Below are 13,941 nucleotides of genomic sequence, written 5' to 3'. Positions count from 1 at the left end.
AAGAACTTAACTGGCCCCCACAGAGCCCTGACCTCAACCGTTGGGATGAACTAGAACTGAGATTTTGAGCCAGGCCCTCACACCCAACATTGTCTGACCTCGCAAATGCTCTTCTGGATGAATGGGCAGAAATTCCCACAGACACTCTCCAAAGTCTTGTAGAAAGCTTCCCAGAAGAGTGGAAGCTGTTATAGCTGCAAAGGTGGGCCAACTCCATATTAATGCCTATGGATTTAGAATGGGATGTCATAAAATATTCTGTAGGTGTAACGTATAGGTGTCCCAATACTTTTGTCCATATAGAGTATAAGCCCAAAGTCCTACCAGGAGGTGGCGGTAATGCACCTAATAGTTGCCAACAGCCAGTAAACCCAAGAAGAAGAAGAAGATCAGCCATCCCAACATTCCCTTCTCAGTGTTTTTTTGAGGGAGAGACAAAGAAGCAGTACTGTAGAAAGTAGGGGGCTGTTTAACACTCAAGTTATTTTTGTTTTGTGTTTTTTTTTATTTTTTATTGAGACTCATAGAAGCGGCTGGAGAGAAGTTTGCTTTGTGAAAAGTGGGATGCAAAATATGTGAACCAACCAACACAGAAGCAGCCTTCATCCAGACCTGGCTCAGTAGGTTAATGTTAGCACTTAACTTTTGCTATGGAAAAGAAATATACGTGAATGCATTTATCAAATACACATAAAAATATATGACAATGTTTTGGGTAAAGTAGTGTTTGGAATACATTTTTAAATGAAACACTGTATTTGAAATGTAAGTCCATATATTTATTTTCTATATGTGTGCTTATCATTTTATTTGATAATATTTTCCTTGCAGCGTTTTACAGTGTTTGTGATGTTTTATTTAGTAATTGCATGATAAATACTTAAAACTCAAATAGTCTTCTGTGTATTTATTATGCTCTTCATTGTCATGTTAGAGTGTACAGAGAAATCCTGTAGGATATAGTGTGCACATGAAGCAAAACTGAAAAACAAACATGATAACAGTGCAATGCAAAGAGACCATACTACATTGTAAGTGCAAGTATACAGATATAATTTGACGTACATATACTGTAAAATATGCTGTTAAACATTCATCTCCAAAAGTTAGAACAGCAGTTTACAGTGAATACACTTGGGCTTGAGATCAAAAGATAAATGAGACGATAGATCAGAATTTCAGCTTTTATTTCCTGTTATTTACATCTAGATGTATTAAACAATTGCAACATGGCACCATTGTGGGCAGACCATCCAATTTTTTCAGTGAGCAAAAGTATAGGAACAAAAGTAAATAACACTTAATATTTGGTTGCATATGCCTTGCTTGCAATAAACGCATCAAAACATTGACTCACTGACATCACCAAACTATTGCATTCTTCTTTTGTGAGGATTTTCCATTCTTGTCTTTTATCACAGCTTCTTTCAACTGTTTGTTTTCGGGGCTTCTATCAGTCTCCTCTTCAGGAGGCAAAATGCATGATTAATTGCCTTAATGTCCGGTCATTTTGACTTGGCCAGTCTACAACCTTCCATTTTGTTCCCCCGATAAAGTCTTTTGTTATGCTGGCAGTGTTTGGGTCATTGTGTTGCTGCTTCCAATTAAATTGAATACATTTGTCTGTAAATAGGCAGACAATGTTTCTGTAGACTTCTGAATTCACTCTTTTCGCTACCATCATGAATAAAGATTAGTGAACCCATCCCAGAAGCAGCCTTGCAAGCACAAGCCATGACACCACTCCACCATGCTTGACTGATGAGCTTGTATGTTTTGGATCATTACCAGATCCTTTCTTTCTCTACACTTCAGCCTTTTCATCACTTTGGTAGAGGTAAATCTTTAAACTAATTCTGTTCCAGAGCTTTTTCTGCAATTCCAATCTGGCCTTCTGATTTTTACTGCTGAGAGGTTTGCATCTTGTGGTATGACCTGTATTTTCATGCATCAGATGTCCCCTTTACTTTATTCTTCCTCCCAACTTTTATTATGTAAAACAGTTTTAATCTGGCATGCTGTATTCGCCCATTTGTGCTGTTGACAGGATTTAACACTGGGGTCCACACACAGCAAAGTGATTAAAGAAAGTAGTAGTGCACCTAAAAGGTAGTAAACATGTATTTTTTTGCCAAAGATGGAGTTTTATGATTAAACAGGATGAGAACAGCACATTATTGAAAATTTATCTTAATTAAATTGTTTGTGCAGAATTTTAACTTAATTTTGGATAGCTGAAAATGTATTATGTTATTTAAGTTTGTTTATGTCTATTTTATCCATGATCTCATGACAGCCGCTTCATGGAACATAAGCAAAATAAAGATTCTGTTTTATGTGGCACTTTGGATGACAATGGGCAAGAATTTCGGTAGCCACAGGTCAGTTTCAGACTAAAAACTTGACAGTGATGGTTGAGTCGGGTCAGGTGTAGATGTAAAGTCAGAGACGATAACTGATCTGCTGCTGCACAGTTTGTGGTGGTCATCCTCTAGTCCTTCATCAGTGGTCACAGGATGCTGTTGGCTGGATATTTTTTTGTTGGTGGACTATTCTCAGTCCAGCAGTGACACTGAGGTGTTTAAAAACTCCAGCAGCACTGCTGTGTCTGATCCACTCAAACCAGCACAACACACACTAACACACCACCACCACGTCAGTGTTACTGCAATGCTGAGAATGATCCACCACCCAAATGGTACCTGCTCTGTGAGGGTCCATGGGGGTCCTGGCCACTGAAGAACAGGGTAACGGGGGGCTAACAAAGTATCAGAGAAACAGATAGACTACAGTCTGTAACTGTAGAACTACAAAGTGCACCTATATAGTAAGTGGAGCTGATAAAATGGACAATGAGCGTAGAAACAAGGAGGTGGTCATAATGTTATGCCTGATTGGTGTATGTCTTGCAGATGAGTATGTCTCGGGGGTGGAACTAGGCCTGTCATGTCTCAGCTCTCAAAAAATTGGACAGTGGGTGAAATGGCCTGATGCTAAACAGCCAAATTAAAGAAGACAATACACTGCAAATACAATTAATTCCCCAAAAAAATCACAGCATCCACTTCAGTGTTTGGGCAGTTCACGAGATATCTTAAATTTGTTATGAATTTAACTGATAGATACAGTGTAACTGTTAGGTACAGTTCTCAACAGTTTTGTTGTCCTTTTCTTTCATGTCACACTGTTTTTAATATACCTTTCTTCTTTTTCTCTGCCAGAAAAGCATAATATCCTATCACGAACAGGTGAAGTCTGTCTTAGGTTGGAGAACATGGCATCAACAGAGAGCTCTGCTGCCCAGCCAACGTCTTCTGATCCCGTCTTCACTAATGCATCTCAAAGCCAGACAAAGAAAAAAGACAGGCAAGAACAGAACTCAACATGATCTCCAGCTACACCAGCTCATTCACACAGGAGAGAAACCGTACTCCTGCTCAGAGTGCGGGAGGAGATTTACTCTACAGAGATACCTCCAAACACACCAGCGCATTCACACAGGAGAAAAACCGTATCACTGCACAGACTGTGGGAAGAGTTTCACCAGACTGAGTAGCCTCACACTCCACCAGAGCACCCACAAAGCAGAGAAACCGTATTCCTGCTCAGACTGTGGGAAGAGTTTTATTCAACCGAGTTACCTTCAACAACACAAGCGCGTTCACACAGGAGAGAAGCCGTATTGCTGCTCGGAATGTGGGATGCGATTTAATCTACAGAGTACTCTCCAACTGCACCAGCACATTCACACAGGTGCAAAGCCATATCAGTGCTCGGAGTGTGGGAAGAGTTTTAGAAACAGCAGTAACCTTAAAGCTCACCAGCGCATCCACACAGGAGAGAAACCGTATTGTTGCCCAGAGTGTGGGAAGAGGTTTAATCAACAGAGCAATCTACAAACGCACCAGCGCATCCACACTGGAGAAAAGCCGTATTCCTGCTCGGAGTGTGGGAAGAGCTTTAATCTACAGAGTACTCTCTTAGTACATCAGCGCATTCACACAGGAGACAAGCCGTATTTCTGCTCAGAGTGTGGGAAGAATTTTAGTGGTAATCTCATAAGACACCAGCGCATTCACACTGGAGAGAAACCGTATCGGTGCCCAGAGTGTGGGATGCGTTTTAGACACAGAACCAACCTTAAAGCACACCAGCACATTCACTCACGAGAGAAACTGTTTCAGTGCTCAGAGTGTGGGAAGAGTTTTAAACAAAGAGCTAACCTTACGAGACACCAGCGCATTCACAAAAGAGAGAAACTCTGTTAATGCTCAGAGTGCGGGAAGAGTTCCGAGCAGTAATTTGAAGACACCCAAGTGCTGCTAACAGGAAGGTGGACATCTGTGCGAGTTTGTCAAATCAAAAAACTTCTTTTTCATTATTAAATTTGTTAATCTTAATTTTAGTGATGTATCCTGTATTTCTTTGATTTTGATAGCTTCTAGTGAAGGCGGTTCTCAGTACTTTTAAAAAAAGAGGTCCTAACATTTCATTTGTGAGAAGTGTATTTGGGTTGTGAGATTATTATGCATGTATGTAATCATTTCCATAATCACTGCACTTTAAACTCTGTAGTGTATTTTGTTTCTTGTTATTTAAGAATAAAGCATGAAGTAGGATGGATTGTCCTTCTTTAGTCTGGAAAGGAATTTCTCAGTCATGCGCATTAAAGAAAAACAAACAGGACACCTTTCACTTGTTAATATACTGCTTTGGCTCCAAATGTCTAGGAAATGGATATTTTATTTTTGTACGGAAACATGATCCTGTTATTTTCAGGCCTCATCAGATGTCTTAAGATGCCACTGTATACTGCAGGGACTTTAAATGGTGGCAAAAAAACAAACCCCAGTGCTGTTCTATGCATGCACATGTGTTGTATCTTGCCACCATAGCCTGCTTTTCTACTATGGCTTTGAATATTTCAGTGCACATTTTTCAAAGACACTGGTTAAGTTAGTTGATTTATCCAGTGATGCACTCTCCATCATTGTGGTAGAGTTGTTGCTTGGTGACTTTGGTTTGTGTGGCTGTGGTATTCATGCAGATTTACTGCCAGTTGATGTTACAGATGTGCCAGTGCACGAACAAGTTCTCCCAATCCTCCTTTTTAGTAATACTGTCAATTATATTTGTCTGTATAGGCCTGGGGTCGGCAACATGTGGCACTTTTACTGCCCTGTTGCAGCTCCACAGCAGAGTTAGATTTTTAAAGTGGTTATATCTGAGCTAAAGCTTAAAGCAGAGGAAAGTATGCGCTTTTGTTTAGCGTATACTAGGACATCAGCACATACTGAGACATGTTTACTGCCACGATGATAAAATATACATGAAATGTTGTGGCTCCCAAGGTTGTTTGATTTTTGTTGAAAGGACAATATGGCTCTTCTTAACATTTGGGTTGCTATCCTCTGGTATAGGCAGTCATTGAAGTTCCATGTCAAATATTTGACTTATCATGCCCTCTCCAGTCCCTTCTGGCATGCACACATTGATCCAGACTTCATCTTCTTGCTCTGCCCCTCCACTGGCTTCTTCACTCACTGGATGATTTGCATTGCCACATCTTCCCCTTGTTATCCCGCCTACGAATGCCTGACTCTTCATGGCTTTTCTTGCCTCCGTCTGCAGATTCTCAAGGCACTGACTTGCATTTCTCCTCTGTGCTATTACCTGGATTCTTCACTGTTCATGCTAATGACACTTGTGAATCTTCCTCTCTCTGAACTGCTTGAATCTGATGTGTCTAGGATTCTATTTTCAAGCCTTCCTTCTGCAGGCTCTTGTCATCTATTTTGCCAACTGCCCTCATACACCATACTTTAACTCCTTTAACCACATCTTTTGTATTTTACCACAGCGGCTCCCCTTCATCTCCAACATCCAGACCCACATATCACTCATGCATATAGGGTTGGGGAATCAGTCTCGTCACAGTGCATTATGTGAATGTTCTGCCATATTGGCAGGGTTTGTTCCTTGTTTACATGCTGCAAATATGTAAGAAAAGTGCGAGAGCTTAAGGAGATTGTTGTTTTTCAGGCTGCTTAAAAGTGAATCAAATGAAACTGAATGAAATGAAAAATCTGGAGGGATGCTAAACAGCTATATAACGATAAAGTTAGCTTTATTGACAACATGGACCCATACAAACTCCCAAACAGTTCAGTAATGATTTGGATATGCTAAAGTAACTTCAGTCCAGTTTTAGTCCAGTTTACAAATGGTTATTGCACTCAGCTTGTGGCAGATTTAACTTTCTGACATATTTTAATCCGCCACTGAACATGTAACTCAATTCCTGCTGTATTTCACTCAACAACTGTCAGATTTATCTCAGTTACTGCTGTATTTCCCTCACTGGCATATTTAACCAGAGAGGAGTCATACGTTCTTTGATTTAACTCAGCTACTGGTATATTTTACTCGCCATGTTTCACTCAGTTATTGCCATATTTCACTCGATTTTGGTATATTTGAACCAGCTACTGGCATGTTCCACTGTAGGTAGCCTTTTAGCAAGTGCTGCATGCCTAGTTTGAAGTTCATATGCATGGTTTAAAGAAAAATGAACATTAAGCTACTGAGTTTATTTTTTTTTGTTACCGTATTAACTACATAGACTAACTGTTAATAAACACATTTGTAGGACATGCTTAAGGCTAAACTCAACAGAAGCTTCCTTGGGCACAATTTATACCAAGCAACACAACTACACTGATAACAACATTAGCAATAACAACATCAACTACAACAGTCCCTTTTTAAACCAGGAGCATGGCACACCCCAAGAGCCCCTTTGCATGGCCACACCCCCTAAGCTCCTCATGGCAGCATGGCCCATAGTGGGTGCCACAGTATGTATGGAGGAAAAAAGGAGCAGCATTTGATGAATAGAACACCTTGCCAACTGTTAAGTAGTTGTAGTACTAATTAGATGTAGTTGTGTGGCAGCTAATGGCATAGGAAACATTGCATGGGTGGATGGAAGAATAGTTAAATGTCAGCAAATTTCAGAAGCAAATGTATCACAGTAGGTCAAGAAACTGAAGCTGAAAGGATGGCCTCAACAACAGGACAATGATCTAAAACAAAATCTACTATGAACTACCTCAAGAAACACAAGCTGAAACTTTTGGAATGATACTTATAGTTCCCTGATGTTAACATTATTAAAAATCTGTGGGTAGATTATAAATATGCTGCGCATCTCGTCTTTTGCACATGCCACAATTCCTATTTGATTTGTTTTTCATTTTTAAATTCTTCAAATATATAGTTATAGAATTAATGTATCTTTTCAGTTTACTGCAAGAGGTTGTATTTACTTTTTATTACTTCAAAATATGCGACTTGGCCATACAACTGTATTTTTTTATTTGCATTAATATATCTTAAATTTATTTATCTATACTTGGTTGAGAATTTTTAAAAATGGAAAGTTTATTTAAATGAGATTTTACAAGAATTAGTCACTGAATCATTAAAATGGGTGTACAATCTTATCTGCAAATGGTCGGTGTGGCTGCACACTTTCGTTCCAAACAAAAATATTGACAAAAATATGAAAGAAAATAATTACTCTATTTCGAAACTTGGTGAGGACAACTTAAGATACATGTCTTCAAAGACATCATATGAGAAGGATCTATATATATATATATATATATATATATATATATATATATATATATATATATATATATATATATATATACATCTATATCTGAACAAAATCTGATGGGAGAGAGGTAGTAGCCTCGTTTTAGGCTGGAAGAGAAATGCCAGCCCCCAGTCTTTACCAGAAGGTGGTGGTAATGCACCAAATTATTGTTTGCCCACTGCTGTCAGACCCAAGAAGAAGAAGAAGCTCAGCAGTCCCTGCTCAGTGTTGTTTGAGGGAGAGACAAAGGAGCGGTACTGTAGGAAGTAGGGAGCTGTTCAATGCTTACTCACATTGTTGGTTTTGTGCTTTTCATTGATGCTCATAGAAATGGCTGGAAAAATGTTTGCTTTTTTGAAAAGTGGGAAGCCAACCAACAAAGAACCAGCCTTCATCCAGACCTGGCTGACTAGGGTTGTCAGCTGTTTTGCTTTTACTGTATACTCCTATTTTCCTAGCTGAGATAGACCAGTGTAGAGCATTTTGTGATGTTTTATTTAGATATTGCATGATAAATATTCAAAAACCTATTGAGGGATTCATATTTATTTTGATAGCTAATACTAGTGGAGATTTAAAATGCTGTTTTACTTTCAAGCTAACTTTGCCAGGATGATTCATGTGTTTCTCCTTTCTTTTGTGTGTTTATTAAGCTCTTCATTATTATGTTACACTGGATAGAAACATTCTGTTGGATATAGTGCACACCTGAAGCAGATCTCAAGAACCAGTATCAAAACTAGGCAAATGGAGACCATGTAATATGGTGTGTGCATTATAAACTCATAAAAATATGAGCAAAAATGTGGGCAAGTATACAGATACAGTATGAATGTGCAGCACTATTGAGAACCTGAAGGCTTGGAGTTTCAGAAATATCTTGGAAGCTGTATCTGTGATCTGTCACTCACTCTCCATACAGCATATAGACTATGAATGGACCGTGATGGGGTTTGAAGGGTAGAGCATGAAATATTTTTTTAAATCTGATGGGACTTGAATGCTCATAGCAAATTTGGTTTGGACTAGGGTTGGGCAGTGTAACATTAATAACATATACTGTGGTATTTAAATAACAGAATTTAAAAAATGATGATGGTATTTCAGAATTATGATGTGTCAAATTTCTATTCGAAATTAACACATTCCACTCATTTTTTACAGGAGTTTACTGATATTCCATCAGTGGTGATAGAAAGACAGGAATAATGAGAGCCAGAAAAAAGTAGTTATGCTATTTCAGCACCACAGGCAGAATTTTGTTGGACTCACTTCAGGTTCAGGCTCAAAACTTGTTGATATGATTCGGATCATGCTCAGACAGACATTTTTTGGAATGTATACAGGTTTAAAACAAAAAATCCATTGTAGTTTATTGTTCTTAGAACACCAGCAATAACCAGCTTCACGGTTTGATAAGTACATCTTGATCTCCTCAGCAATATGTTTGGGGTTATTATCTTACTGTTGAATTAACATCTTCCTAATCAGACTTTTTCCAAATTTGTCCTTCTCTTCTTACGATTTCTTGGCACACAAAAAAAAACTATCTCACCCAACCAATCCAACATGACACAACACAAACAATACATAAACACATCTTCAACTATCCACAACATTGTTAGCAATGTAACAACAGCAAATATTGTCCTTCCTTACCAGGATTGTGGAGCCTCCAGAGAGCCTCTTTGCATGGCTGCACCTCCTGAGCCTTTATGGTAGCACAGCCTGTGGTAAACACCAACTAGTCCTGCCTTCAAAGGGCAGCCATTCCTGTGACCTACATAGTTCGAGCAAAGTCCTTGGGGCATGCAGAGTCCTGGCCAGGACAAATGCTCCTTGGTGGCAGGCTCCTCCAGTCCTCTCTCAGGGCCGCGTCCTTGGCGCAGCTGCTCCTTAACACAGTCCACTCTGGGTGTGCTGCCCCCTCTGACCCTGGCAGGCAGCCGGACACCACCTCTATGAGCAGAGAGACTGGGCGGAACTCCTTGCAACTCAGTTTTATGTCCAGCGCTACTGGAGGCGACGGTAGCAGCAATGGCACTCCTCTCCGTCCTGGAGTAGCTTCTTGACAGACTGCACTACCAGCACCTTCCCAAACCACTGCTGGAGAGCCATGGTCAATGCTGTTAGTTCATCGTGTTGCTTTGTTGGCAGGTTCACAAGCACCTGGAACACTTTTTCAGCTGTATCATGGTGATGGACACTGTCCAGCTGTGATGCCAGGACAATCACTTACAGCTGCACAGAATACGGCTCCCAGGCTTTTTCGCCATTATATTGCGGTAGGCAGATGTGTGCCCTTTTCCTTTTGCTTTGCTCCAGTTGGGCCCTGCTACCAGTTGCCGCTGTGTCTTTTTTTTTCTCAGACTCACCGTCTCTTTCACCGCCGACCGTTGTGCCATCCCTTTTGCCGTGCTCAAGATGGGCTCCACTGCCAAGCTTTGCTGTGCTGTTTCATTTGCCGTCTTCCACCATGCTCTATCTTCTTCACTGTTTGCCTTTGAGTTTGTTGAAGGGTGGCACTATCCCACTTCTGACACCACTGTGGCATCAGCATAAACAAAGATTTGAGAAACATTGTGCTTACAGAGAAATGCGCTTTTATTGAACAGGCAGCAAGGGAAAACCGCCAGCCCAGCTTACTTTTGTTACATCCAAAAATTTCAAAACTGACACCGTATCACAGATGTCCAGTTTTGCTCTTCTAGTGTTAGTCCATTGTTCTGAGAACACCAGCAGCTACTTAATTTGATAAGTACATCAGCAGTGTGCTTGGGGTTCTTAGCTTGCTGTAGAATAAATTTCTTCCCAAACATTTTGCAGAGAGCATTGAATGATCTATACATATTTTTTTTGTACTTAGCATTCATGATGTATGTAATCTAAAACCAATTACCAACTCTAGGTGATATTTTACATTTTACATACAACTTGCACTTATCCTCCACCATGTCTTTCATTGCTTTTGTGGCAAATATACTGCCTTCTACTACTTCCAAAGCTGTAACTGATACAGTGTGACTGTGAGGTGCGGTTCCCAACAATTGATATACTTTTTCTTTTTGGGTTTTACAGTATTGTTAATAGTTTTTTTCTTTTTCTTCTCCAGGACAGTATAATATCCTGTTGCAAACACACCAGGAGGAGATTCACAATCAGAAGAAATTCAGTTGAAGAATATGGCGTCTACAAACAGGACCACTGCCCAGCAAACGTCTTCTGATCCCATCTGCACTAATGCATCTCAGAGCCAGACAAAGAAAAAAACAGACAAGAATGAAACTCAACATAATCAACATAATCCCCAACCACACCAGCTCATTCACTCAGGAGAGAAACCTTATTCCTGCTCAGAGTGTGGGAGGAGATTTACTCTACAGAGATACCTCCAAACACACCAGCGCATTCACACAGGAGAAAAACCGTATCACTGCACAGACTGTGGGAAGAGTTTCACCAGACTGAGTAGCCTCACACTCCACAAGCGCAGTCATGCAACCGAGAAACCATTTTCCTGCTCAGACTGTGGAATGGGTTTTAATCAACAAAGTCAACTTCAACAACACAAGCGCATTCACACAGGAGAGAAGCCCTATTGCTGTTCAGAGTGTGGAAAAAGGTTTACTCAACAGAGTACTCTCCAACTGCACCTGCACATTCACACAGGAGCAAAGCCATATCAGTGCTCAGAGTGTGGGAAGAGTTTTAGAGACAGAGGTAACCTAAAAACACACCAGCGCATCCACACAGGAGAGAAACCGTATTCCTGTGCAGAATGTGGGAAGAGGTTTAATCAACAGAGCAATCTACAAACGCACCAGCGCATCCACACTGGAGAAAAGCCATATTCCTGCTCGGAGTGCGGGAAGAGCTTTAATCTACAGAGTACTCTCTTAGTACATCAGCGCATTCACACAGGAGACAAGCCGTATTTCTGCTCAGAGTGTGGGAAGAATTTTAGCGGTAATCTCATAAGACACCAGCGCATTCACACTGGAGAGAAACCGTATCGGTGCCCAGAGTGTGGGATGCGTTTTAGACACAGAACCAACCTTAAAACACACCAGCACATTCACTCAAGAGAGAAACTGTTTCAGTGCTCAGAGTGTGGGAAGAGTTTTAAACAAAGAGCTAACCTTACGAGACACCAGCGCATTCACAAAAGAATGCGGAATGAGCTCCAGGCAGTTGAGTAAATTGAAGAGTCCTAACAAAGGTGAACACATTTTCATCACCAGTTCTGTTAACGTTTACTTCAGTGATGTATCCTGTATTTCTTCGATTTAAATAGCCTTTAGTGAAGGCGGTTCTCAGTACTGTTACAAAAAGAGGTCATGAGTTTTTCTCCTTGGTGAGAACTGTGTTTTGTTTGTGATTATTATGCACATTTGTGATCATTTCCATGATTGCATGTTAAACTCTGTACACTAAGATTAATGCATGCAGTAGAATGTAAGTTCTCATACAAAAGAACTTCTCAAACGTATACATAGAGCTGTGTACTCAAGTGTACTCAAGATTACTACCACAATTGACGGTCTCGGATTTTAATCATTTTCACTTCCTCTTGTCTCAGTCTCGGGGTAAGGTGGACCATCTAAGTGCAATGCCTCTGTGTGAGGTGATTGGACTTTTTTCTGTCATAAATAAATATCAACAAAAACTTCAAGCAGAATAAAACCGTCCTTTCATTTATCTTTCCATGATGGCTTAACTGAGTATTATTGGTTTGTTGATATTCGTTGGTTCCAAAATTCACACATCTCCTGAGGGCAGATCAGAATGTTATTACTATGTTTTCATTTAATAATAAAATGAATGTATTGTTTGATTTTTGTATTGATTTTTGCAGAAGAAGGAACAGAGAATAACCTCACCATCATTTGCTTCCCAAGTTAGACTAAGACTACAATATAATATGACAATACAGAATATATTACAAAATAAAATGTTATTTATGAATATTATTAATGTATAGTGAATGATAGTGAATGTAAAATGAACCTCTTTCTTCATTTTTTTAACATACTGAAAAACTCAATCTTGTCTTGAACTTCATTTGGACTCGACTACTGCAAATTCTTGGTCTTGACTCAAACTCGATGTGTCCAGGTCTTGCTTTGATTCATCCAGTGCACATTTTTCTAAGACACTGTTTAAGTTAGTAGATTTGTCCATTTGTGGAAGATATTGTATGTCAGCAGGTGAGCATAGACAGTGAAGAACATTATTCTGACTTTGTGGTAGAGTTGCTGCTTTGACTTTAGCACAATCCCATTTCACCCCTTGCCCCTACCACTTAGCCCATAGCCCTCTGATTTGCGCGTTCACATCTAGGGGTAGGGTGTCCCAATTTTTTTGTTGAGATAGAGGAGTGGAGTAAAGTGTTAGGGCTACATGGCCCTCCAAACGGAAGTTTTTCAAAGGCACACTCCAAACAGAGTGTTATGAGAAAAAAGAAAACTGTCAAGATGGCTGCGCAAGCGACCAAAAAACACACAAATGTAAGTATGTTCTATTAAAAAAATTATGATAACTATTGTATTGTCTTAGTTTAGTGTCGTTTCAATGTATTATGGTCATTTTCTTCATGACAAGCATAAAAAATCGCTAATAGCATGCTAATGCCTCAGAAGCTAGCTAGCTAACTTTCCCGGTCCACCTTAAATAGTCCAGCTGTATTGATGCCTGAAGCGCCAGAATGTAACTGCTGCACCATTTAAGGTGGAACGGGAAAATTCGAACAAGAAGCTGGTTAATAGCTGACTTCAGCTTCGTATCACCAAAGAATTAGCGATGTGTGATAATAAATAATTGTCTTGTACCCCCTCTTTAAAGGCATATGATGCCCTAAATGTAACTAGGTTGCTGAACTTTACCCTCCTCTTCTATCACTGAAGACGGGCCAGGTCGCCCACAGAGCACCGCTAGTAGCCTGTTAATGAAGTAAGGTAATTTGAGGGTTGTCCCATTTCGTAGGACAAGATTTCAATCACTACCCCTTGTAACTCAGTTAGGGTGACACTTGAAAACAAGGGGTAGGGGTAAAAAAAAAGAAATGCGATTGGGCCTTTGACTTTGGTTTGTGCGGCTATCGTGTTAATACAGATTTAATGTCAATTGATAAATGGTGATAAAATGCATGATTGATGTTCCATCCTCCTGTTTAGTACTGCTGTACTTCAGTAGTAATAACTGGCATTTTTACATGTCCATATAGACAGTCATTGAAATTCCCCCATACATTTTACTAAGTAAAAGACATAACATCAAAC

General features: G+C 39.9%; 1 protein-coding gene across 1 annotated transcript; it reads left to right on the top strand.

Moving 5' to 3' along the window:
- Nucleotides 1-389: 389 nt before the first annotated feature.
- Nucleotides 390-12,081, top strand: LOC118826010 (zinc finger protein 160-like). The gene is made up of 3 exons (XM_036596900.1): nt 390-620; nt 3,222-4,248; nt 10,994-12,081. The coding sequence occupies exons 2-3, from the start codon at nt 3,333-3,335 to the stop codon at nt 11,860-11,862; spliced, it is 1,785 nt and encodes a 594-aa protein (XP_036452793.1). The 5' UTR covers nt 390-620; nt 3,222-3,332; the 3' UTR covers nt 11,863-12,081.
- The last annotated feature ends 1,860 nt before the right edge of the window (nt 12,082-13,941 follow it).

This window comes from Colossoma macropomum, unplaced genomic scaffold (genome assembly GCF_904425465.1).
Source record: "Colossoma macropomum unplaced genomic scaffold, Colossoma_macropomum, whole genome shotgun sequence".
NCBI lineage: Eukaryota > Metazoa > Chordata > Actinopteri > Characiformes > Serrasalmidae > Colossoma > Colossoma macropomum.
Note: the sequence above shows the minus strand (reverse complement) of the source record. Positions and strands in the feature narration are given on the sequence as shown.

Bases quoted from the DNA above. Each gene is read 5' to 3' on its own strand.
- LOC118826010 (XM_036596900.1), top strand. From the start codon at position 3,333: ATGCATCTCAAAGCCAGACAAAGAAAAAAGACAGGCAAGAACAGAACT. The intron at 4,249-10,993 runs AAAGAGAGAAAC...AGCTCATTCACT, and splicing joins GAGACACCAGCGCATTCACA to CAGGAGAGAAACCTTATTCC.